This window comes from Zeus faber (assembly GCF_960531495.2).
Source record: "Zeus faber genome assembly, chromosome: 21".
Taxonomy (NCBI): Eukaryota; Metazoa; Chordata; class Actinopteri; order Zeiformes; family Zeidae; genus Zeus; species Zeus faber.
The window spans coordinates 5,219,689-5,246,444 of record NC_137208.1 but is presented as its reverse complement, the minus strand read 5'-3'; the positions used below and the strand labels follow the sequence as shown (position 1 = coordinate 5,246,444).

Genomic DNA, 26,756 nt, shown 5'->3' with positions numbered 1-26,756 from the left:
CGCGTTGGCTTCTCCAAAACCTCACCTCAGACAGGAAGTGTTGCATGGCTCCTGAAAGGTGGAGAAGAGACAAGTTCAACCCCAACCTGGCTCTGAAAATACTCATAAATTTCATAAATAATAAAGATATAAAAAATATATTATATAAAAGAAAAAAATATATATTTATACTGTATATATATATATATATATATATAATATATATTATTATTATCAAGAATACAAGATGATACATATTGACATATTGATGATACATTATACAAGAATACAAAAATGATATTCATATTAAAATATATAATAAACCAGAAATATATCATATATATTATAGAAAAATTTTAAATAATATTAAAGGGAGTAAATATATATTTTATGTCATAGCACACATCAAAACAAGCAATAATCATAAAGTAATAACAATAAAAATAGAAAAAAAAGGAAAATGGCAATATGCAATAAAGCTCAAAGTTAATCTAGCGATAAACAATAAATTCAAACCTAAAAAGTAACAGAAAACAATAAAAAAGACCAAAGAAAATAAATGAGAAGAATGAAAACAATGAAATACTATTATTATTGTCAATGTTATTATTATTGTAAGGTGTAAAGTACCTGTATACTGTATATTCAGAGACAAACATCTATACCTTTCACTCTATATATCATAGTGTGTATTTACTATATTTAATGCTTTTAGTCTGGAAAAATCTCCCTTTTTTCCACTTGGGTTTTTTGAAACGGTTTAATTTACTGATTGTTTGTCTTGTGATAATAACTGTGCGGTGATTTCGGGGAGAGTGCGATATTTGAACTTCACGGACGAACGCGTTTAGGTCAAACACAGTGCAGTCTGTTCCCATCACATTTCCATAAATCAACATTGATCTTTGGTCTCTGCGCTGTTTGTTTGGGATGCATGGGCGGGGGTGGGCAGGGGTGGGTGGAGGTGGGCGGGGGGGGGGGGGGGGCATTGTGTAACGCAACCTTCAGGGAGTGAGCAACTTCTCAAAGTCCTACTTGTTACTGTTCTAAAGTCAAATGGAGGCCTTCACGTCACGGTCGGAAACAAAGGATCAACAGTGGGTTTTCATGAAAAATCCAATAATATAAAAAAAAATAAAATGTTTGGGAAAGTTTAGGGAATATACTCCAATTAAGTTAAATGATCGTATATATATATATATATATATATATATATATATATATATATATATATATATATATATATATATATATATATATATATATATATATATTATGGCTGCTGGAGTGTGGCAGTTCAGGCTTTACACTGAATCCAACAAACACATTTCCTCCTGGGCATTCCTGCGAGGAGGCTGAGCGTCGCCGTGGAAACCCAGAGTGACAGACAAGGCCGGCAGAGCATCACTGTCACCCTCCCTCCCTCCCTCCCTCTCTCTCACTACCTCCATCTCCCATTTTTTGATTTCCTATCTCTCTCTCGCTCTCTCTCTCTCATCCTCTCTTTTTTATTCTCTCTCTCTCACTGGTTGCATTGCATCAGCATGGTTGCCATGCCAACGCTGGCTGTTGGGCGCCAAGTCGCTGTCAGGGGGAGTTCAGGGGTTGAATGTTGAATGTTGAATTGATTAGCGGCCAGTTCCTCGGCCGCTGGAATTGTTTACATTTTCACGAAAATCCCCGCCCTTGAAAAAAAAAACAAAGACGAAATCACGTGGAAAGAAACAAAAAACAACCCCCTCGCGAGGAGACTTTCAATCTTTGTTGACGTTTTAGCCCGAAACACAGTCCGCGGTGTATTTCTCATTCATTCATTCAGCATTGTTCTCACACTTGCTCCAGCTTGAAACAGTGGGTTGATATAGCGGGCGTGTGCTCTCCGATGGGAGCAGGAGAGTGAACGACGGATCCCAATGAATGAATGTGTTTAATTTAGTTTCTGCACAGTTGTTGTCCCCCCCCCCCGGCGCGCCCAGCAAACCGTTAATTAAACCAATCAGCCGGTGTAGGGACGTCATGTTTCGCAATACCTTTAAAAACACATACCGTTTTATTTATTTATTTATTTATTTGGGCTCTTCAGAGTATGTAGGTCACCGCCCCCCTCCCCTCCCCCCTCCCCAGAAGATTCATAGCTTCCCAAATGACAGGGAGCGTCAAACAGCTGGGAGATGTTAAGGAAGAATGGAGAGCAAATAAAAGAGTTTACCTTCCCCTGCGAAAGGAATGTTAATGAACAGTTGAAAGGGAAAGAGGGAGACACGGTGACAGTGAAGGAAGCATCGGCCTGTACACGGCCCCACGAATACACCACCATATATAACTATAAACAAATGGACTGAGTGCATCGGCACCTGTTGGCTTCTGAGGAGACGCTTTTTGAAGGCCGGAGTTTGGGTTTACGCTCCAGAGCTTAATAGATTTGGGCAGGGGAGGTTGGGGGGGGGGGGGGGGGGTTAAATAATAAACCAGAAATATATCATATATATTAAAGAAAAAATGAAAATAAATATAATATGAGTATAAAGATATTTAATGTCATAGCACACATCAAAACATCAAGCAATAATCATAAAGTAATACCGATAAAAATTGAAAAAAAGGAAAATGGCAATATGTGATAAAGCTCAAAATTAATCTAGTGATAAACAATAAATTCAAACCTAAAAAGTAACAGAAAACAATAAAAAAGGCCTAAAGAATAAATGAGAAGAATTAAAACAATGAAATACTATTATTATTGTCGATGTTATTATTATTGTAAGGTGTAAAGTGCCTGTATACTGTATATTCAGAGACAAACATCTATACTTTTCACTCTATATATCATAGTGTGTATTTACTGTATTTAATGCTTTCAGTCTGGAAAAATCTCCCTTTTTCCACTTGGGAGTTTTGAAACGGTTTAATTTACTGATTGTTTGTCTTGTGGGGGTGTTAAAGGACACGCCCACCTTGCTCGGACGCCAGCGAGAGACATGTCAATCAAGTCGACCACGTCCCCCAAATGTACACATCTTGAGGCCTTAATGTGTTCTTTATGGAGCAATAACTTCCGATATCATAACCGGCGAGTCGGCCCCTAGAAGACGTAAACCTCTCGAAAGACTTTAGAAGTTATCTACTCTTTTTTTTGGAGTGGGAAGCTTCTTCTTTTTCCATGGACTTCCACTGTTCTTTTTTTTTTACGAGTAGGAAGCTTCTTCTTTTTCCATTGACTTCCACTGTTCTTTTCACGAGTGGGAAGCTTCTACTTTTTCCATTGACTCCCACTGCTTTTTTCACGAGTGGGAAGCATTTTTTTTTCAATTGACTTCCACTGTTTTTTTTACAAGTGGGAAGCTTTTTCTTATTGACTTCCACCCAGTCTGAGCTTTTCTGGAGCGGCATCCCGTGGCCATTGGCTGAACCGGAGTTCATTAATGCCAAGGCCGCCGCTCGGCCTGGACGCGCGGCGGATCGCTTTCGCCGATGGCTCCGATGGCTTTTCTCCCCAGACTGGAAGCCCCCCAACCCCCAGTGGGCTGGGCCCTGAACAGCCGCACAGAGTGTTCACCTGCATGCGTGGAACAAGGCGTACGAGAATACGCGAGAAATCGCAGTGTTTCACCTTCCGCTGCAGGACGATCAGGCACTGGGAGGGACGGGCGGCGGTGCTGGTGCAGACGCAGGCTCCAGGCCCACACGGCTCGTCCCAGAAACCCAAACCCGCCGGCGCGCAGCCTGTAGCCTCCATCCCCAAACCAAACCACACGGGGCTGAAGCCTCAAGCCATCGACAGATTGATAACCAGCACACACTGGCTGGGGAGGGGGAGGGGGGTCAGATATTTACAAACTAGAGCGTATCTAGACAGTGGTAGAAATGGTTTATCTCAATATATTTGTATGGCAACTAATAAAGACAGGAAAGTTCTGCCATTACTGTTGAAAAGTCAGAGGACTGTAGACCAGCGAGTTCCAACCTTTATATCATCATGGACTGGACCGCAGTGCAACAAATATTTGTTGTCCCCTTTATTTATTTCTGGATTTATTTCGTAGGCATATTTATTATTTTATTTGCGCGATACGTCCACATACATCCCCTCTGTGTCTCTGTGTCTCTGTGTCTCTGGGACGTTTAGCGGTGAGCGGTACCTAAAAGTGTTTTTTTTAGCAGTTCTAACTTTGATGTCAACGATTTGAAAAAAAACCCCTTATTTTTTGAAATTTGGAATGTGTTGCTAGCGTGACGGCGGTCGGACAAGTATTAATTTTCAAACATTCATATTGTTTATGAGAACAAGACGTGTTTTTCTTGATTATTATTTTAATTTCCAGCGCTTCAAATGATCCGTGGCCGTCGGACAAGCATTCAAATAGTATTGAAGCGGAAAGATTGGAAAGTAATCAGTAGGATTTATTCTGGCTTGAAGGTCCGAGGTCCAACACCCGCCGCATCAACAAACAGCTGGCCTACCCGCGTGCCTTTGGGCAGGGTGCTGAAGCCCTGCCTGCTCCAGCGGCTGTTCCCTATGCTACCACTGACTCAAGTTTATTTATATATCCCTTTATCACAGTTATGGTCTCAATGGTGCTTTACTGGCCACCGTTCAAAGGACAGTTTGACAGTCAGAAAACTCCCAAAAAACCCCGGAGAGACGAGCAAGGACTCTTGAGAAGGAACACAAACCAGAGATCAGCTTTCCAAGGAGAGATGGTGAGGAGATAAATAGCGGCCAAAGAGTTTAGGACAATTCCAGGTCCGGAAAGTCCAGGAAGTAAAAGTGCTGCCATGATGTTCTTTCCTCCAGCCAAGCCATGATGCAGAAGACTTGGCCGTTATCAAAATTCTGGGGGGGAATTTTACCTTCTGAACCCGGAAGTCCCACCTGGGGAGTACCAAGTGGGCAAATATCCAGGCACAATGTCAGTAAATACAGTAAAAATGACAAAAATGTGACAAATGATGCAGAGCTAGTTGGGTCAGACAACTCGACGGCGCCACGTGCTTCCACGCCCTTATTTGGCCGCCGTCATCGTACCATCCGCCGATCCCTCCTGCCCTGCCTGCTTTGCTGCATTGCTGCGCTCCCTCCACCTCGGGTGCAGCGGCGCTTTTGGCACTGAAATTTTGGGCGGGGCGCCACGCTGATGAAGACATATCACCATCATCTCTGATCGTTTCTAGCGGCACCATCTGACGCAGCAGTAATTATTTACAGTTTTGGTTCGAGACAAACAGCTGCTACCAACAGTAATTTAATGAAGCAATAGAAGCTATGTTTCCTGACAGGAGGTCTGCAGCAGGAAGCTCAAATGTACAGCAGACAAACATAACAGAGTAGAAGTTTTACTCAGTAACCAAGTAGGAAAAAACTAATGACAAAGTATAGTCCCATCGGCTGTGTGTAAAAATAGCGTTTTTATTGTAGATGTATTTATTATTTTATGTTATTTTTTTACGTTTACATGAAACAATAAATACACGCGTGTGAGAGGCCCGGTGCGTCGTCGTGCAGTGTCCCACAAGCTCGGAACATGTCAACCAAAGTTGGACCAAACCTTTAATGAGGCCTCGTAGATCTAATATGAGTGGAGATTCAGCAGCTGGATTGATTATTTCTCACCTCAAATTTGTTCATAAACACATTTTGGATCAGGGGAAAATATGTGAAAGTTACAGAGTAAATTGGACAAAACCCCGAAGCCATACTCAAACAGCATTGGCTCACATAACTCGTGGCCTCAGGAGGGAGGCTCCACCCACTGAATCAGAGCGTCAGGAACACAATGGATTTTGAGGCACGTTAGAATGGCTAGAAAGCCTAACATGAGTGGTATCTTCAGCAACAAACATCAAAAACTATCAAATGACTACGCATAGTGACGGCGATATTAGTCAATAAATAATAATAAATTCTATTTTTACTACTCAACCCCAGAATAAGCCATCACCAGATGCAGACTCTACATGTATATCGACAAAGCATCGCGGCGGGAACACCACGGCGGGTGCAGGACACCCTTCCTTCTAACGTTAAATAAACACTGAATGCGACACAGCTTGTGATTTGTTACCGGAGCAGCCGAGCGCCCCCCACCCGCGGTGGGAACTTCCAAAAATTGGTGATTTCCATCCCCCGGAGACGGCGTGAGCCAGGGCTGTGTGGACTTGTTGCATTTATTTGAGGGCGGAGACGCAGACGGACGTTCTAACTCTTAGAATGAGGTGACGACATGCAACAAGTGTGTCCTCCTTCCCCTCCTCCTCAGACCTCACTGCACCTCAAGAAAGTTATTTCTGTTTGTCTCATAAAACTCCCATTGATGTCAGCATCAAGGCAACGTGGAGTTTCTCAGTGTACATTATGTTTGTTCCAATGAATACAGTTGACACCGGAGCGCTTCTTTCTCTTTTTCCAGGTAGATCATAAACCCTTGAATATAAAAACGACTCATTGAAATGGGTCGAGAAACGTAAACGTTATGGTGTTTTTTGTTTTCTTTGTTTTTTTTTTACCCAGAAAAAAGGCAGCTCCCCCGTGTGCTTGTGTTTGTTGACAGGCCAGCCCCGCCCGTTCCCACGCGGCCGCAGCGGCGTTGACGCATCGCAGCGACGGGGCGGGGCCGCCCTGGTGGAGTAAGGATTTTTTTACCGGTTCAAAAATTGATAAATAAATACTACGATTTTGAAATCAAATAATTTCCATTTGTGAACAGCAAGGAACAAGTGCAGCTGCTTTAATGAACATTTCACTAAAATAAAACTTTGACCAAATCAAAAAACAAAATAAATATGGCAAGTAAGTCTAAATAAATAATAAAGTTTGTGGTGTTGCAGGTCCTAAATATATTTCATATTCAACTGCACAAAGGATAAAATACACATGGATTACCGTCTGCTTTGGGTCGGAACATAAATATCCCAAAAAACGATGTCCCAACGATGCACCACGTGATTGGTCGGAGGTGAGCGGTCAGCTTTAGCTCGTCCAAACTGATTGGCTTTTCGTTGCAATTTGCCGATCGCGTAAATGAACAGATCTGCGGCGTTTTTTATCGAAATGATCGAGTCCATTTGATTTGGACATCAAGGAAAAATATATGGCGATAATTATTGTTATCGCTTTATCGGCCAGCACTGATTCAAATTGTGCTTAGAGGGAATTATTTTCACAGGAGAGATTTTAATATGTCTGACTTCAACCGATTTTCTCCGTAAAAAAAACGCAATTACCGGATAACGGAATTAAATTTGGATCGGATTTGAACGATGTCAGTATTGGCCCGATACCGATATTGGATCGGATCGGTCCCATCTCTCCACACCACGGCTCCCCTGCCTCCGCGACTGAAGTCACTCGAGATCAATTTCAAGTAAATCTCAGAGTTGTGTGTCAGAAATAGCAGCCAAGCAGTGGAGCGCAGTTCAAGATCCAGAAAGTCCGGAAAGTAAACGTCCTGCCGTGTTTTTTCTCCACCCGGACCTTGGTCCAGAAGATTTTACCGGGCTGTCTTTTCACCTAATCTCAATGGGCTGACTCCTGCTTTCTGGACCTGGAAGCGGGAAGTCACACACAGATATACGCATAGTGGACATAACACTAAAGGAGATTTTCTTCTTTTTTAAATGAGCCTAAAACAAAGACAACCTCGGGGAGAAGCGTCAGCGCTCATGGAGGTGGAGGAGGACTCCCTCAAAGTATTACAACCGCTCTCTGACCCCTTTCGGGTGAAACTCGGGCATGTGTCTCAGAAAGGAGACCAGGCCGTAATAGACGAGGATTAAGACTCTAAATGACTTCAAATGAAGGAATTCCTGTTTTCCAGGCGCAAGCGGAGCTTCTCGGGGGTTGTCGGCCTGGGAGGAACTTCCTGTCAGGTGGCGCGTTATCTCCAGAGGAATCCTCAGATCCGATCGGCTCTGTTGCTATGTCGCGGCGCGGGAGGTTTCAGGGTTTGTTTCTTTTCCCTTTTCCCCAGAACGAGTCTCGTGCTGTCGGACTCAGAACAAAGAGCTCTTTGTTTGGTTTGGTCGGGTGGACTGGGCGCCCCTGCAACAATTTTTGGTTTTTCAAAGTAAAAGTCCTCATTTCCGCTCCTTCTTGGCTTCATACTCTGAACCTGACCCAGCTCTGGGTTTGGGTGATTTGAATGTAGGAACAAGAACATTTAACAGCACATTGATTCTCGAAGTTGGAAATCCATTTATATGTCCTTTGTGATCCTGAGATTGTAGATAATGAGATAATTCAATTTTTTTTTTAATTTTCTGGTTATTTTTGTCATAGTATTGCCTGTTTTTATGTGATTGATCAATCTATCTATCTATCTATCTATCTATCTATCTATCTATCTATCTATCTATCTATCTATCTATCTATCTATCTATCTATCTATCTATCTATCTATCTATCTATCGGTCTGTCTGTCTGTCTGTCTGTCTGTCTGTCTGTCTGTCTGTCTCTGCCAAGTGTGTCATATTTTTGTTTAAAAGCAGTAATGAAATCAAGGAGCCTGTACTTCTATCAACAATGTCCCAGCCCCAATAGAATTTTCATTTGTTGTTTTTCCATCTTGACCTCTCTTTTCTCCCATTTTTCTCCAAACAGGGCCAAGTATTTCCGGGGGAAGAAGCTGAACGGGGAGTATGAGATCAGAGTGGAACAGGTAGGTGACATTTATTCATAACATTACACAATGTTTCCTCTGCGCTAAACCCCAAAACTACGGCACCATACCTGGAGACGCTGTGTAACAACAATAATCGCATCAAGTCAGGTCAAGGAAAAAGAGGAGTGGGCCCAAAATAGAGCCCTGGGGGACGCCACAAGGTGAAGGGTTTAAGTACTGATGCACCAAATTCTGAATTGATTTTTAGATTATTTTAATCACTTTTGAAGCACTACACAGTCCGGCCCCAGTATATATATATATTTATATATACATTCTACATCTAAAAAAAAAGTTTTACGTAGGAATCACTTTCTTCTGCACTCCTGTATTGCTCATGTCCTATTGGACAGAATATGCCCAGCTTGGTGTCAGTGGAGTACCCTGATTGGATAAAGGAAGGCTGGAGGAAAAACAACAAAGAAAGCCTCCATGAAGAAAACCCAGCAAAATCAAAACAAGAAAAAAAAAAAAAGATTAAAGCAAATCAAACACATAAATATATATTTACTGTATTATGCATATTTTAAATCAAACAACTTGAGTTGTATGTTAGAAATAAACAACTAAAAGTTTAAAGTGCAACTTTACCAAGAAATACTGTGATTCAAATTATATATATATATATATATATATATATATATATAAAATATATATCACTGATCTTTAAAAACCGTACAGCACCAATCGTTCCCTCAGATCCTCTAAACAAGGGTTCCTGGTGATTCCTCCATCAGGGCTGAAAACCAAGGGTGGCCGGTCCTTGGTCTTTTTAGCTCCGTCTGCCCGTGTGTCCCGAGTCTGTTGACTGCTTCAAGTCTCGCCCGAAGACCCACTTTTTTAGATTGGCTCGTTTATGATAAACCTCTTTGTAATAGTGTTTTTTAGTATTTGTGTGATCTTGTATCTGTCTCAATGCTGCTTGTACTTTTTGGTCCTCTGTTCAAATACTTTGGAATGTTATTGTCCGAAAATATGCTATATAAATACATTTTTACTTACTCTCTTACTTGCTGATGCCTGAACGTCAACCCCATTTGATTGCATGATCGACAGCGTCAAATACGGCACCAAAAGATGTACTGCAAAATAATCAAGATAACATAGTCACCAGAATCAATGCTTAATAGCCAGATCATTCAATACTTATAATAGAATACACATTCTGTACTATGGAGGGGTCGGAACCCGGACTGGAATACTTAAAATTGTGTATTTTACTGAGAAAATATAACAATAATAATAAAATGGAAATGCCTAAATGCCCTATAAACCATAAGGTCAAGAATGTTATTTTTTATTTTTTGATGAGAAGGCTGAAATACTGCGTGTTTGAAGCAGAATGTGACAAAAAACGATCTCTAGTTTTTCCCGCCAAACTAACCCAGCCTCCGGTGCCGGTGCCGGCGAATATGCGGCGTAATCCTTGAAGTCTAGACGTACAGTATTTACAGCACACAGATAGCGTCTGTTTCCCTCCAAAGCGCCCGCGTTTCCGTACATCTGCAAGCCATTGTTGGGGCCGGAGTCGTCTTTGAAAAGCCAGCGCTGCACTTTTTATGGCAGAAAGGAAAATAGGAACCACAGAGGCCGGACCAGCGCCTTTGAAAAGCCTGTTTTCTCAGCTCCTGACTGTTGCGGTCGCGTCCTAATCATCCTCAGGCGTGTAAGGCGACGGGGAGGAGGACGGTACGGCCGCGGCCTCCTCGGTCTTAACCGAGACTTTTCTAAACGACATGTGAAGTTAATTTGCTCCTATTTAAATGTTTTTTATTTTTTCATCCCGAGCATCTTGATCAGCCATTAAGCCGCCGTAAGAACATGTGGCGGAGTTGAACGGCGCTTTAAATCAACAGTTACTGGCTCCAGGGCCGGCGCGGTCTACACCCCGAAGGCCTCTGCGATCTGAGCTGGGGCAGAGGGGGGGGGGGGGCGGCTGCGCTGACCTACTTTGTTGTAGCCAGACCCTCCGCTCCTTTCCCAGAATCCCCTCCACCCTCAGGATAACGAGGCTGTCGCTAATTGCCCTCAGCAGCCGGCTCCACCCTGCAGGCTCGGTCCCGTCGTGCGGCTGTTTGTGTACCTCACACGGAGTCGCGGCGAGAAGGGAAACCCAATCCCTGTGTGAAAAGCCAGCGACTCGCCGGACTCAACCCTTTTTAGTGGACGACGATTAAAAGAAAAAAACCCAGTCCACGGCACGTCCACGACCCATCCACATCCCGTCTATGACCTGTCCACGGCACGTCCATGACCCGTCCACGGCCCGTCCACATCCTCGCTATGGCCTGTTCACGACCCGTCCACTGGCCCGTCCACCTGCAGTCCAAGGCCCGTCCACGACCTGTCCATGAGCCAAAATGTGTTTTGAAAACGTGTTTTTTTTTTTTTTTTTTTTTTTTTGTATTTCCTGCTAGTTAATTGAGCCTGTTTTTTTTTAAAGGCCAAAACAAACGATAGCTTTATACTGTATGTTTGGTTTCCAGAGTACTGGACAGGTGTTTTATTTATTTCTATTTATTTTGGACTCGCCAGCGAGGATCAGTCACCCCCCCACAAGAAATCAACCTGTGCAAAACCAGTTCATAAACCAAGGTGGGGTCCTTGAAGGAATTGTGGGGCGTAAAATGTGGGGCGTAAAATATTATTTATTTATATACACCGATCAGCCACAACATTAAAACCAGCGACAGGTGAAGTGAATAACATTGATCATCTGGTTCCAATGGCACCTGTCAAGGGGTGGTATATATTAGGCAGCATAGAACAGTCAGTTCTTGAAGTTGATGTGTTGGAAGCATGAAAAATAGGCAAGCGTTGGGTCCTGGCATTCATGTGGATGTTACTTTGACACGTAGCACCTCCCTAAACATTGTTGCACACCAAGTACACCCCTTCAACGGTTTTCTCTGATGGCAGTGGCCTCTTTCAACAGGAAAAAAATGTTCAGGAATATGTTTGAGGAACATGACAAAGAATTCAAGGTGTTGACTTAGCCCAAATTCCCCAGATCTCGATCCGATGGAGCGTCTGTGGGATGTGCTGGAACAACAAGCCTGATCCATGGGGGCCCCACCTCCAGCTTCCAGGACTTAAAGGATCTGCTGCTAACGTCTTGGTGCCAGATGCCACAGGACACCTTCAGAGTCTTGTGGAGTCCATGCCTCCACGGGTCACAGCTGCTTTTGGCGGTACGAGGGGGAGCTACACAATATCAGGCAGGTGGTTTTAATGTTGTGGCTGATCGGTGTGTATACCCACTGATTTACTGTATATATATATATATATATATATATATATATATATATATATATATATGATCAGCCACAACATTGAAACCACCTGCCTTGTGTAGATCCCCCTCATGCCGCCTAAACAGCTCTGACCCACCTAACAATATTTTGGTAGCACATTCTGACGCTCACGTGTCCATTGTAGGTGCTTTCAGGGGTGGACAGGGGTCAGCATGGACACTGTGAGCGCTCCCACACGCAGCAAGCTGCCATGGACCATGTGTTCTGACACATTTCTATCATAGCAACATTCACTTTTTCACCACTTTGTGCTACAGTAGCTCTTCTGTGGGATCGAACCAGACGGGCTAGACTTCACTCCCCATGTGCATCAATGATCCTAGGACGTCCATGACCCTGTCGCCGGTTCACCGGTCGTCCTTCCTTGGACACTTTTGGTTGGTAGTAACCACTGCAGGGTGGGAACAGCCCACAAGACCTGTGCTTTTGGAGATGCTCTGACCCAGTTGTCTAGCATCACATTTGGTCCTTGTCAAAGAGGCTCAGATCCATCCTTTTTTTGTTTTAATACATACTTTAATATATACATTGTAATAGATGTTTTATTTCATTGGTTTACATGTTTTAATTTTTCTCATCTCCACAAATGATGTTGAGCTTTTGTTGGGATACTTGACGATATAGGATATCACTCTTTGCGAGTTTAAGTTAAATGTGGAACCACACGGCTTTGTATTTTTGGCAGATAAAATGGAAACAGCTTTTCAGACGGGGTCCTCAGCCAGAGCAGCGTCCAGCGGCGGCATTTCCATTGAATAGAGTTTGGGAAGCAATAACAAATAAGAACCCAGGCCCAGAAATACAGTTTAATCATCTTTACTTTGTGTCTGGAGCGATCACCCCCCCCCCCCGATATGATGAGTTCACCTTTTCCAACTCATGCGACAGGTTTGGACGTGACGTCGGTCAAGGTTTTTCTGTATTTCTTTTATTGGAACTGGGCTTAAAACTAAGTAAATAAGTCATGTTGAGCAAGCGGCTCGCTGTTGCTCTGGAAAATACAAGCCCTCCCGTTTTCCGCTGACATATTTTGGGATGCGAAAACTCGGACGCAGTTCACCCGACGGCCTCTGGGGGGGTGGGGGGGGGGTGGGTGCGACCGTGGGGGCCCTCAGCTTTCCACCCAGCTCCTGAAGCCTTATAAGGAAACATCCGGATCGGATGAAGCCGAACATGAGCGGAGGCCTGTCGTCGGAGCCGTGACAAAATCGAAAAACCTCTCCGCGGCCGCTTCTGTGATCTCGCGCAAACTCGCCGTGGTTTGTTCCTTGGCAGCCGCGTGGATTTTTTTTTGATGAGTTTCTCGGCGAATCAGCCCCGGACCCCTGTATCGACTTTGCGGTACGTAGCGGTCGAGCTTCACGCCGCCGAGTTATTTTCATATTTTGTGTGTGGAGATTAGTCACAGTGTACCTCCCTCAAGATGCTGCCAGGCAGCATCAGAAAACACACAAAATGTGTCGCTGTGATGTTCATATACACAAGGACGAGGGTTATGGTGGTTATTATAATCAATATCTGATCCAACACGTCAGGATTTTCACATTTGATCAGGGAATTGTCCGGGTCTCGCCCCTTCCCATCGCTGCGTTGGGACTGGAACCTGTGGATTGGTCAGCGTTAGCGAGGTCAAAGCATTTAATTTGGAACAAATCATCATTTCTTCATCATCCCCCGGCGAGGCCCCACCGGCGGCTGCAGATCGGCCCCCGCCGCTGTAGAGCTACAGCTTGGAACTTTTACTTTTTAACCCCGTTGTTTAAACCCCCCCCCAAAAAAAAATTCCCAGTCAGAAGCGACAGATAATCCCCGTTTGGCCCGTTGGACTCCTGCGGTTGCCAGATTGGGAGGGGGGGCGATGACCTCATCACCTCGTGCCCTGGAGGTCCGGCCGTAGCGTTCCCCAGGGCGTTGCCTCTGGTGCAGAATGGCCTTTCTGGGCCTGAACCTGGCAACCCACTCACTCCCGGCTCGTTGGCTTCCAAGAAATTTCCTCATGGAATCTGACTCAGAGTGCGTTGCTGCAGATAACAGGACCAACGGACGCCACAAATTTGGACACATGTGCTCCACACTTTGCACTCGGTGGTGTAGGAGTGTGTATCGCTATGCTCCACGGATCCACGGGCGTCCTGAAGGGATTCATCCATCACCCATAACGCCTTTCCTTTACTCCCTTTGAAGTATCTTGGAAGCATGAAGCGCTGCCCGGGTGCCAACACCAGGCCCCCAACCACTGGGCTCCATCGTAGTGGGCTAGTCAGCGGTTGCCCTCGCCCTGCTGGTGAGGTGAGGGAGGTGCTGGCCACAGGCCAAGCAGCACCCGAGCACACGGGTCCCTCGCAGAGCGCTGCCGCAGTACGTGGCAGCCCGCTGCTCCTCGATACGCGAGATACGAGCATGACTCAAATATGGAGAACCAATTAATAAAGTGTATAAAAAGCCTTCCGCCGCAGCTTTATGCAGGCAGACCGGCCCAAACCTGGCCCCTCTTCCCCACTTGTCTGGCTTTTCTGTGAATTATACCAATCTTGTACTAGGTGGTAGCGATTACCAACCAAATACCTAATCCTGATGAATGGTGCAGTGTTCTCCGAAACCGAGCAGTTGCATCAGCGTGTGATTAAGCCGGGTTTATCTCAGCAGTCGCACCGAAGGCTCCAGCGGCCGCTGTTAAAAGGTCCTTTATCTGCAGTTTTCCACTCGTACTTCTCGCGCTTTTGCACTTACGGCGTCTTTCCAAATGTTGTCGGCGTAGGAAAGCCGGCTTCACACCGAATCTGTGATCACGTCCGACAGTCGGATCCCCCCCCCCCCCACGCCCTTTGAGCCTAGATTAGTTTACTGTCCTGGGTGACTCCACGCGTCAGGGGCCTTTTGGCCTTTGTAACTCTTAAAAATTTGACTTTGTTTTAAATAATAAGGTTTCTGTGCTGAACATGTCCTCAAATTGTAACAGGATTGAGTCTTTAGCAGAGAATAAGCAAATATACAGAATGTGTCTAATCAGTATCTGCTGCTAATGGCGTGAGGAATATTTTTTTCAGTGTTCTTTTTTCAATGTTTTTTTCAACATTATTTTTCAATGTTATTTTTTCAATATAATTTTTTTCAATGTTATTTTTTTAATTTTATTTTTCAGTGTTATTTTTTCAATGTTATTTTTCCAGTGTTATTTTTTTCTATGTTATTTTTTTCAATGTTATTTTTTTCAACTTTATTTTTTTCAACGTTATTTTTTAATAGTATTTTTTCAATATACTGTAGTTGTTTCAAGTGTGTAATTTTTAAGTGTAATTTTTAAATTTCATTGTTATTTTTTCAATGTTTGTTTTCAATGTTTTTTTATTGTTATTTCTTTCAATGTTTTTTTTTTCAATGTTGTTTTTCAATATAATTTTTTTCAATGTTATCTTTTACAATGTTTTCATTTTTTTTCAATATTTATTTTCAGTGTTATATTTTTCAATGTTACTGTTACAATTCTTTAATTATATTCTATTACTGTTATTATTTCAATTGTTTGATAGCCCTTGAAATGATATTTATTTTCAGAATGTTCTGCTTTTTCAGTTGCGTATCTTTCTCTTTGGGGGGGAAAAGCGAGGGAGTGGGTTGAAGGTGAATTGCGGATGAAAGGGAAACGTGAGGAGGTTGTAAAAATCCTGATGAGGAAACCTTCTTCACACCGACATGGATGTAGATTAAAGAACATCGCACAGCGCCCCTTCTCCCTCTCTCTCTCTAACTCTATCTCTCTCTCTCTTAAGCTGGGGACACAGTGTGAAACCTCTCGTCGTCTTGTGTGTGTGTGTGTGTGTGTGTGTGTGGGGGGGGGGTATGTTTTGTCTGTTTGCATGTCTTTTCTGAGGTTGCCGTTTTGTTTTGTCTGTTTGCATGTGTTTTCTGAGGTTGCCGTTTTGTTTTGTCTGTTTGCATGTGTTTTCCTAATAAGCAGTTATGTTTTGTCAGTTTGCATGTGTTTTCTGAAGTTGCCGTGCATTGACCCCTCAGGGCCACCGTGGAGGAGCGCATGCAGAAACCCAAACGCCACAAATGGCCGCCCCCCCCCCGACAGCAAAGCGCCCGGCGAGGCCGTCGCTGCGAACAGTCGCAAACAAGCGATGGGAACCGAGGTTTTCACCAAGGCTCCGGGTCGGACGCAAAGAAAATAGAAATCCCGATGTAATAGCCAACCTGTCCTTTAAAAATGTGTTGTTTTGATGTGCGTCAGGGAGACGTCAACATTCCACTGGTGCTCTCCCTCTATAGAGCTGTTGTGTCCAGAGCGTCCCATTCCCACAGTGGGAGCCGTGCAGGAGCTGTGGGAGTCTGGCCTCAGACTGGGACTCTATAACTCAATTTACCACTAATATCCTCCCTCTCTCTCTCCCTCTCTCTCGCTCTCTCCCTCCCTCCCCCCCCCACTCTCTCTCTCTATGTCTCTCTCTCTCTCTCTCTCTCTCTCTCTCTCTCTCTCTCTCTCTCTCCGTCTGCCAGTCTGTCTTCCTCCCTCTCTTTATTTGCACTCTGTCAAGTCAAATTCTTTGGAATTCCGGGTCGGGGCTTATTTCAAGCATCCCATGAGTCTGTATGTGGCCGAGAGGACGTCCTGTCATGACCACTGCTTTCCCCTCGCTCAAGTCCCTAAACAGCGACTGATCGTCAGGTATTCAGCGCCATGGCAACCGGGGGTAAACAAAGCAGATTCTCCCAAAACGCTCGGCTCACGAGCTGGAGGGCAACGGAGGGCAGAAGTCGGCAGTGCGAGCGCTGGGAGCAACGTTTAGAGGCAGAGGACTGGTGGTCAAAAGGCTGTAAAAAAATGATGATAATAATAAATATATATAAAATAAAATATTATAAAATGGAAATAATAAAATATTCAAAATTAAAAATTAAAATTAATTATTAGTATAATAAGATTCATAATATAATATATAATAGTGTAATATAGTCATAATAGTATGATCTGAAAATAATTTTAGTTTCATTTGAAGGTGAGCGAATGACCACACGTTAGGTTTTTCCACATTCCATTTTAACTTGTGATTTGGGACTTCAGTCAGTTGTTTGTAAAACATGGATGTGGTTGCAGCAGGGAGTTCCATCGCCAAACAAAAAACAAACACCCTAGAGGTCCGGGATAACTCACTGACTGGCTCACAGCTGCTGTTCAACCTGGTGAAAAACTCTCCCCGAAGTGTCACATCTTTTATAAAATAAAAATATATACATTTCAATGCATCAAACATTTCAAATGACTCGCAAAAAACTGTTTATTTCCCAGCACGGGGATGTCAAAGTGACAACTTCATCCATTATTGATTATACCTTGTAACCGTGTGTGTGTGTGTGTGTGTGTGCGCGTGTGTGTGTGCGTGTGTGTGCGTGGTTTTGTGTCCTCCAGGCAGAGTTTTCGGAAATCAACCTGGCGTCCTATGTCAACACGGGCTGTATGATCGACATGCAGGTCGCCAAGGGAGGCACCAAAGTGGTCAGGTACGACTCGCAAAACGATCTGTTCGCGGCGAACAAACCTGGCCGACACCGGACGGCCGGAGGCGCTGCGGCCGAGGCAGGTTTCTGCCAGAACAATTCATGGGCTGAAGAGAGCAGCTGCTAAAATGCCGTTACAAAGCAGCAAACGGGTATTTGAAGCTGCTGGTGCCTCTGGAGTCCCACGAACCTCAAGGTGTATGATCCTCCAGAGGCTTGCAGTTGTGCATAAACCTACTATTGCCCCCCCCATAAGCAATGCTCACAAGCAGAAAGGGCTGCAGGGGGCCCAGGAATACATGAAGACTCATTTTCAAACAGTCTTGTTGACTGATGAGTGCCGTGCAGCCCTGGGTGGTGCAGATGGATAGAGTAGTGGACAGTTGGTGGATGGCCACCGTGTCCCAACAAGGCTCTGTGTCATTGGCTGCTGTGGGCATAAAAGGAGAGAAACTCATGGTGTGGCCCCCATCCTCCCCTGACCTCCACCCTATTGAGAACCTTAGTGCAAGGCTCAATGCTCTTAGTTGGCATCAAACCAGCAGCACTGGGAGGCTGTTCCGACGTCCTGCAAAGAAATTCATGCAGAAACTCTCCAAAAACTCACAAGTTCAATGGAGGCAAGAATAGTGCAGGTGATATGAAAGAAGGCTCCTATGTTCACATGTCACTTGGCCTGTTAAGATGTTTTTGATTGAAACAGCTTTTGATTTCAGTAAATATGACCTAATGCTGCACATTCAACAAATGACCATTTTCACTTCTTTACAACCTATCAAATGTTTTGAAACACTGTTGTGCATAATAACTTGGAACAGTGCATTTTGAGTTTTTTATTTTTGAAAGAAATACTGTTTGATACTTAATACTGTTAATCATTGAGAGGTTTGTTCAATATCATTTGAATTATACCCTAACGGTTGATGACTTGAAAATTATACTGACTGTCATTTGCATCGACTATTTAGGAAAATCAGAGGAAAATATCTTTTGCATAATAATTTGGAACATGGTGTAAATGTGCACTGCAATGACCTGGACCAAGGTCGTTATGTTCAGTTTTTTACAGTAGTGTGAGGGGAGGAGGGTGTGAATAGTTTTGTGCGCTGTGGAATGCATGTAAATGTGTGTGTGTGTGTGTGTGTGTGTGTGTGTGTGTGTGTGTGTGTGTGTGTGTGTGTGTGTATGTGTGTCATTTATGTCTCTATCCTTGTCCGTGCGCACGCCGGCATGCGCACGTGTTTTGTATTTTTACTGCGAGTTCCAACCGCGTTGCTTCCCTCGGCCGTGAAGGTCGCCGTAACGGGCGGACATGTTGTTTCAGGGCTGACCTCCGTAAACACGTCTCAGAGGGCATCCGTACCTCTCAGCCCCCAAAAAGCTGCTCTTTTATGACTTATATATATACTATACATACTATATACTTATATATATTAGTATGATAGAGTTAACTTCCACTTCTTTCCTCTGTCTTGTCTTCAGGGTTTCATCCACGGTGCTGTATGACAGTGTTTTTGCTTTTTGGGAAAAGGGTATTTTTGTGATTGTTGTGCTTGGTTTTGCCGAGGCCTCTCTCAGAATGCACGTGTGTGTTTGTCGGTGGACTTGTGTCGGTAAAGTGATTCCGTCAAATGGGCATCAGGAACATTTCCGGGCCCCTGTCTCCGTGTTTTCGCTCCAGCCCTGCGCAGATCCCTCTGGGTTGATGCCGATCGGCAAATCCCGGCGGTCGATTAAAAAAAAAACCCCCGGACTGGAACCGTGAAAACCCCCAACCTGCAATCCCCCGGTCAGGTTCCAGACAACTCCTAGATTAACACCGAGATGATCTTTATTTATTTAACATGCTTTGAGTTTGGCTGACTGAGCTGAAGATACAGGAGTGATGGGTTCCAATCCGCCCATTGGACAGAAGAGTGGAGCCCAACAGGTGGAGGCAGGCGAGGTGGAGGAAGCGCGGCAGGCGGGGCACGAGGGGCTGGCTGCTCGAAGAGGCCGGCCAAATAAGGGCGTGGAGGTGTGTGGCGCGGTCGAGTTGTCTGACGGAACTGGCTTCGCAAGCTACGCCTTGTTAAGTTTTAGAATGGTGGCTCCAACAGCTTGTATCAAGCCCTGTGACTTCCGTCTTGACCTCCGTATACCATCAATGACCACCAGCTCCCTCTGTAGGCTCGGAGGACCAAGACGTCTGACGGAACAATTCAAGGTATATCGGAACATGACACGCCTCACTCCATCTGCACATGCAGCCTCACCAACCCCAATGTGAGACCAGGAAATAGGACGTGCAGGTTGCCGTCATACTGTAGGTGGGAGTGCGAGCAAGAGCACGAGCCGTGCAGCGGAGTGGTCCGCCGCCAAGCAGCTGTGGTATGCCTTTCCATGGGCCCGCGGAGCTCCGTGTTATCTTCTGCCAAGGCTGTCCAGCCGTCTGCCTGATGTCTGTCTGACTTGGACTCAAAAGACCATTACAGCGGCGGAGTAGCGTGATTAGGCACGGACCCAAAGTTAACGCCCCTGCACGGCCTTCTCCTCCCGAGGTAAAAAAAAAACTGTTGAACAAATTACTGGCGATTAACTGGAAGGAGGTTAGGGGAGGGGAACAAAGCTTGTGATTCTGTCAAGTGGAACTCCAGTGAGAATAGTGTTACATCAACCAAGATTATATATATATACTGTATATAGTATAGCATCATGGTAAAATGATCAAAGCACTTTGCCGTGTATTATTATAAGTGTTGTGTCAACTCCTTAAATGTCCATATCGCAGATAGGGGTGAAGTAATGAGACCTTTGTCCAACTCAAGTTGACTTGTTTGATCTGTAATATGTTAAGCAGGAGAGCCAGTGTGTTGATAAGCCCCGTTCTACCACTTTTAGATGTTCATTTCTAAAAAATCGGTCCTGCTCTGAAATCGTTGTTTTTGTATGATCCCACCCCATTGGTATGTTTTTTTTTTCCACCCAAAAATAATAAGCTAAAATATAATAATAATAATAATAATAATAATAATAATTATTATTATTATAATTATCATTATAATAATAATAATAATTATTATTATTATTATTATTATTATTATTATTATTATTATTATATTAATAATACAACATTGACAAAAAAATAATAAATAATACAAAATTTAATAAAAAAAATTTTTTTTTTAAATAACTCCTAAAATAATACAAAATTATAAAGACTGAAAGTGACATGAGTGGAAAAAAAAACAAAATAGCCCTGTTGGATTGTATTGTACCCAAAGGAGGCCCTCTGAAGAGCTGCCAGTAATGACCCGGGCGGGGCAGTTTGGGCGTCCAGTGGAAGCTCGCTGGGGTTTCCCACGGTCACATGGCCTGAGTAATGACACCGTCCATACCATAATAACAGGCCAAAATGAGAACATGACGTGAAACGTCAGAATAACCACCGTGGATGTCCGTGGATCTCCGTAAAGATAGAAAGCATCCAGTTGTTCTGAGAGACCCATTCCTTTTTTTTACCCTTTGATGAGTTTTGTAAATCCAACGGCATTCGCCATCAGTTCATTCCATCAGGTGCATCCACATGAATTAAGAATGTGTTCAGGTGAGAATTTGAGAATAAAAATAAAATAAAATACAAAATGTTATTGTCAAATGTAAACAATTAGCCCAAAGATAGAAAAAAACACAAACAGACATGTGCGCGCGCGCACACACACACACACACACGCACACAGTAAAACACAGGGATGTACAACAAAGACACACACACACACACACACACACACACATACATACTTACAGTATATGCACACATACACAAGCAACAAGCGCACATACATGTAAAAGCAAAATTACACACACTCTCGCCTACGCTCTCACACACTCACACAAACACATGTGCATGCACCGAAATAAGATATAGCAAAGAAACACACACACACAAAAAGACGAAAAGGGAAATTTACAGCCACTTACGCACACACACACACACACACACACACACACCCAGTGCTGTCCCAGTGTAATTAACAGCGTCCATCTTTTTTTCAGGCAGGGAAGTCCTGCAGAGACATCGACATTTAACCATTCAATAATACTGATAATAGCTATGCATTTCTATCATATATTTTTTATATTTTATACATTTTTATTCATTCATATATTTATTTATTAATTTGATTGTTTATTTTTTTATTTTCATTTATTTATTTGTTGTTTGTTTCGTTTTTTAATTTTATCTTTATTATTGGTTCTTTTTTTTTTTATTTGTTTGTTTGTTTATTTTTTAATTTATTCATTTATTATTCATTTTTTCATGAGATGATTGGCAGCAGATGAGACTGTGATGGAGGTTTGGTGACCTTCCAACGACTTTGGACGAAAATGCCTCCTAAATAATGTAGTACTAATACCTTATATAAATATTATACTCTACTGTATATACTATTGAACATAGTAGTAAAATATGCTTCTGGTGGCTCCGCCCTCCCGGCCCCACCCTCCTAGCCCCGTCCTTCTAGCCCCACCCTCCCAGCCTCGTCTTTCTAGCCCCACCCTACCAGCCCACCTTCACAACCCTGTCCTCATAGCCCCACCCTCCCAGCCTCGTCTCTCTAGCCCCACCCTACCAGGCCACCTTCCCAGCCCCGTCCCCCTAGCCCCACCCTCCCAGCCCCGCCCTGGCGCAGCACTACCAGTGCATGTGAATGTGTGTGGAGTCTCTGGACCAGATCCAGGGCCGTGGTCCCTCTTGGCGTCCGGGGCCTGGGTGTGTGTGTGTGTGTGTGTGTGTGTGTGTGTGTGCGCGCCTGTCAGGGCTCCAACCGGCCCCGGGGCCCGGAGCCACGACTTTAACCACCACCACCACCACCACCACCACCACTGCCCTGCAACAACAACAAGAAAGATAAGAAAGGACGTCTCACAGGAGTTTCCTTCTTTCTTTCTTTCTTTCTTTCAGGACTGAGTCTGAAAGGTGAGGACAGGGAAGGGAAAGAAAGGGAATTAAGGAGAGGAGGAGACAGGAATGAAAAGGAGAGGAAAGAAAAAAAGAGAGGAGGAGGAGAGGAGAGAGAGAGAGAAGGGAGATGAGACGAGAAGAAAGAAAGAAAGGGAGAAGAAAGAAGGGAATGAGAGAAGAGAGCGGATAGAAAAGAAAAGGAGGAGGAAGGAGAGAAGAGGAAAGGAGGAGAGGAAGGAGGAAGGAGAGCAAATCAAAGGAGGAGGAAAGAAAGAAAGAAAGAAAGGGCAGAGAAAGCAGAGCAGAGAAAAGTATGAAAGAGGAAGGAAAAGAAAAGGAGGAGGAGGAGATGCAGCAGAGAGACGAGTAAAAACAGTCAAAGAAAAGGAAAGAACCATGAATGGAAAAGAGAAAATAATGGAAGATAAATGAGAAGAGAGAAGCCAGAGCACCCCCCCTCCCTCCCTCCCCCCCTCCCTCCCTCCCCCCCTCCCTCCTTCCCTCCCTCCCTCCTTCCCCCCCTCCCCCCCCCCTCCCTCCTTCCCTCCCTCCCTCCTTCCCCCCCCCCTCCCTCTCTCCCCCCCTCCCTCTCTCCCTCCCTCTCTCCCTCCTTCCCTCCCTCCCTCCTTTCCTCCCTCCCTTCCTCCACCTTCCCTCCCTCCCTCCTTCCCTCCCTCCCTCCTTTCCTCCCTCCCTCCCTCCACCTTCTCTCCCTCCCTCCTTCCGTCCCTCTCCCTCCCTCTCTCCCTCCCGCTCTCAGTCTCTCCCTCCATCCCGCCCTCTTTACCCCCCCACCCACTCTCTCTCCCCCTCCCACTTTCCCCTCTCTCCCTCCCTCTCCCTCCCTCTCTCTCTCCCTCTCTCTCCCTCCCTCTCTCTCCCTCTCTCTCTCTCTCTCTCTCTCTCACTCCATCCCTCCGTCCATTCCAGGACTAGGCCACAATGTCCGATTGTCTGCTGCTTGGTATGTTGCTGCCTCACATCAGTGTCATTCCCCGACCGTCCTCATGCAATGAACGACGGAGCGATGGAGGAAGATAAAGTCTCCCTCCCTCCCTCCCTTCCTCCACCTTCCCTGCCTCCCTCCCTCTCTCCTTCCTTCCACCCCTCCCTCCTGCAGAGTTCTTCATATAAAATTATACTATATACATATACAGTATATATATGTATATATACACACACAGTATATACAGTATAAACAGTATATGCAGTATACCTCTACTCCCCCATTCTACCTCTACCCTATCTCCCGTACTACTCCTCTACCATATACCTCCCTCTACTCTAGTCTACTCTACTCTACTCAACTCTACTGTATTTATACTCTACTCTACTCTATTTCGACTCTATTTCTACTCTACTCTACCTATACTCCACTTTACTCTACTCTATTTGGACTCTAATCTACCTCTACTCAACTCTATTTCAACTCTACCTCTGATCTACTTTGCTCTACTCTATTTCTACTCTACCTCTACTTTATTTCTTCTCTAACTCCACTCTACCTTTATTCTATTTCTACCTTAACTCTACTCTACCTCTACTTCCCTCTTCTATCTCTACTCCACCTCTACTCTACTCAATTTCTACTATATTCCACTCTACTCTACCTTTACTCTATTTCTACCTTTACTCTACTCTACCTGTCCTTCCCTCTTCTATCTCTACTCCACCTCTACTCTACTCAATTTCTACTATATTCCACTCTACTCTACCTCTACTGTACTTTACATCTTCTTCCATTTTCTATCTCTACTCTACTCTACCTCTACTATATTTCTGCTCTACCTTCCTCTTCTAGCTATACTCTACTCTACATGTAATCTATTCTACCTCCATCTACTCCTTCCTTTCTGAACTGAGTCAACAAGCTTGAGCTTGTTTTGGTGCTGCAGTCCCTCCCAGCTCGTCCTGCTACAAACAGCAGAAACTCACTGTGGCTGCACAGGGCAACAGCTGGAGTCGCTCTGTCGCCGTCCGGACACGACGGCTGCCATCTTACGTAACACACACTTTAATGCACCACAGCGAGTGTGTGTGTGTGTGTGTGTGTGTGTGTGTGTGTGTGTGTGTGTGTGTGTGTGTGTGTGGCGTAAGTGTGTGTGTGTGTGTGTGTGTGTGTGTGTGTGTGTGGTGTAAGTGTGTGTGGTGTAAGTGAGGGTTTGGACGGAGTAACATGAAGATTACAAACTTTCGTCGGTGTGAAACAGCATTTAGCAAGCAACCAAGACCCCTTCCTGGAGAAAATACTGTTGATGTTCCATTGAGCAATAGACATAATGTTGGAGTCCCCAGTGGACATAACGTTGATGTGTGGTGTAAGTATGTGTGTGTGTGTGTGTGTGTGTGTGTGTGTGTGTGTGTGTGTGTGTGGTGTGTGTGTGTATGTGTGTGTGTGTGTGTGTGTGTGTGTGTGTGTGTGTGTGTGTGTGTGTGTGTGTGTGTGGTGTGTGTGTGTGTGTGTGGTCTAAGTGAGGGTTTGGACGGAGTAACATGAAGATTACAAACTTTCGACAGTGTGAAACAGCTTTTAGCAAGCAAACACGCCCCCTCCCTGGAGAAAATACTGTTGATATTGGAGTCCCCAGTGGACATAATGGTGTCCCAGATGGACGTCATGTGTGCAGTGTTAGGTCACCTGTGAGCCCTCCCATGTGTAGATGTGTGTGCATGTGTATAATGTGACGCCAGGTAAACCTCTGCGCGCGGTCAGTTCACTTTTCCTGCAGAGACGCTAATTAGCGTAGTGTCCAACGTCAAACAAGCGTCCACAGAATAAAGGGAGGGAATCCATTTCGTCCTCATCGCCTCAGCCCGCGCTCTCGCGTCTCCGGGGAACCGCGTGTCTCTGCAGTTCCTTGGAAGCGAGCCAAAACAAAACAAACGCGTCTATCTGACATCGTCCACCGTCGCCGTGTCCTAATCTGTGTCTTCATCTGTGTCTCCCTTCTCTTCCTGCAGGTCCTTCAAGCCAGACTTTGTCCTGATTCGCCAGCACGCCTACAGCATGACGCCGGGCGAGGACTACCGCAGCCTGGTGATTGGCCTGCAGTTCGGGGGCGTGGCCAGCGTCAACTCCCTCTTCTCCATCTACAACTTCTGCAGCAAGCCCTGGGTGGTGGGTGCCGGCAGATGATTGATTTTCACCCGTTGAGGGGGGCTGTAGCACCTGGCGTCCCGGGGTTCAAACCGTATCGCTGTCTCCATCGCTGTCTGGAGACGCCAGACAAAACAAAGCATCAAACTGGTTCACGGTCTCATAACGTCTTCGGGGCTGGGGGCGCTAACTTTTTAACAGTGGTTTCTAAATAAACAACATAATAAATAAATTAATAACAATAAACGATCATGTATAGTGTACATATATATTTGATTTATTATTCATTATTATTATTATTATGATTTTTATTATGATTATTATTATCATTCATTATTAGAATTTATTTACAATAAATAACAAATATAAAGTATATATATAAATATATATTTAAAAAAAAAAATATATATATATATATATATTTTTTTTTTTTTACATATTTTTTTTAACAACGGGAGCAACCAGACCACACATGATGCTCAACGCTGGCCCGAATTTGATTGGCAACTTTGTCACCCCCAGGAAAGCTGTTGTCTCCACCGCCCTGGGACCATGGACTTATTACAAACGGCCGCTCTGTCTTTCTTTCCCCCCATTTGCAGTTTTCTCACATGATCAAACTCTACCACTCCCTGGGCCCCGAGAAGTTCCCCCTGAACGAGCAGACCTTCTACCCCAACCACACGCAGATGGTGAGTGCTGCCCATTTCTCTTAAAACCCCCCCCAAAATCAGTCAGATGATAAAATTGCTGCAGGCAGCAATACACATGGACAAGGTAAGTTGCGTTTAGTCGTGAACTAGTTTTCAGAGTTCCCTATGAAACGCAGCATCATCTACCAACAAGAATTACAATTTTCCAAGTTCCTGTGAAACGCAGCATTCGTTCCTGCTGTCTCCTGCCCTGACCCGGCACAGCAACAAATAGCACCAGTGGAGTTTAGATCGAGTACACCACGCCCTCTGAGAAAGCCCCGCCCCCAGAGCCGCACCTTGCACATATATTGGATGATGATGTCACAAAGCGCCCCACGCTCCACCAACCCCGGTCTTTTCGCTCGGCCACTTCATTCTCCACTTCCTCCAGGAAAAATGTGTTATTTTCACTAATCCCTGCTCCAAACACAGATCGATGTGGATCAAACTTGGACCACAGCATGTGTGGACCGCCCTGAAATCAACAACACTTCATTCTTGTGCGTGGGTTCCATGGTTTGTGAGTGCCAGGCACTTTGACCGGCGACAATGGCCAGGAGACAAATAATA

At 44.6% G+C, this 26,756-nt stretch overlaps 1 protein-coding gene across 2 annotated transcripts in view; it reads left to right on the top strand.

The window, feature by feature from the left end:
• Positions 1-26,756, top strand: part of syn3 (synapsin III) — a gene marked incomplete at both ends in the record, with an annotated part of 105,933 nt that overhangs the window by 5,922 nt on the left and 73,255 nt on the right. For both annotated transcript variants that reach the window (XM_080022457.1, XM_080022458.1), the window contains 4 exons: positions 8,576-8,633; positions 17,361-17,452; positions 25,356-25,512; positions 26,094-26,183. In XM_080022457.1, coding sequence (XP_079878583.1) covers positions 8,576-8,633; positions 17,361-17,452; positions 25,356-25,512; positions 26,094-26,183 — 397 coding nt within the window. The remainder of the gene's footprint in view (positions 1-8,575; positions 8,634-17,360; positions 17,453-25,355; positions 25,513-26,093; positions 26,184-26,756) is intronic.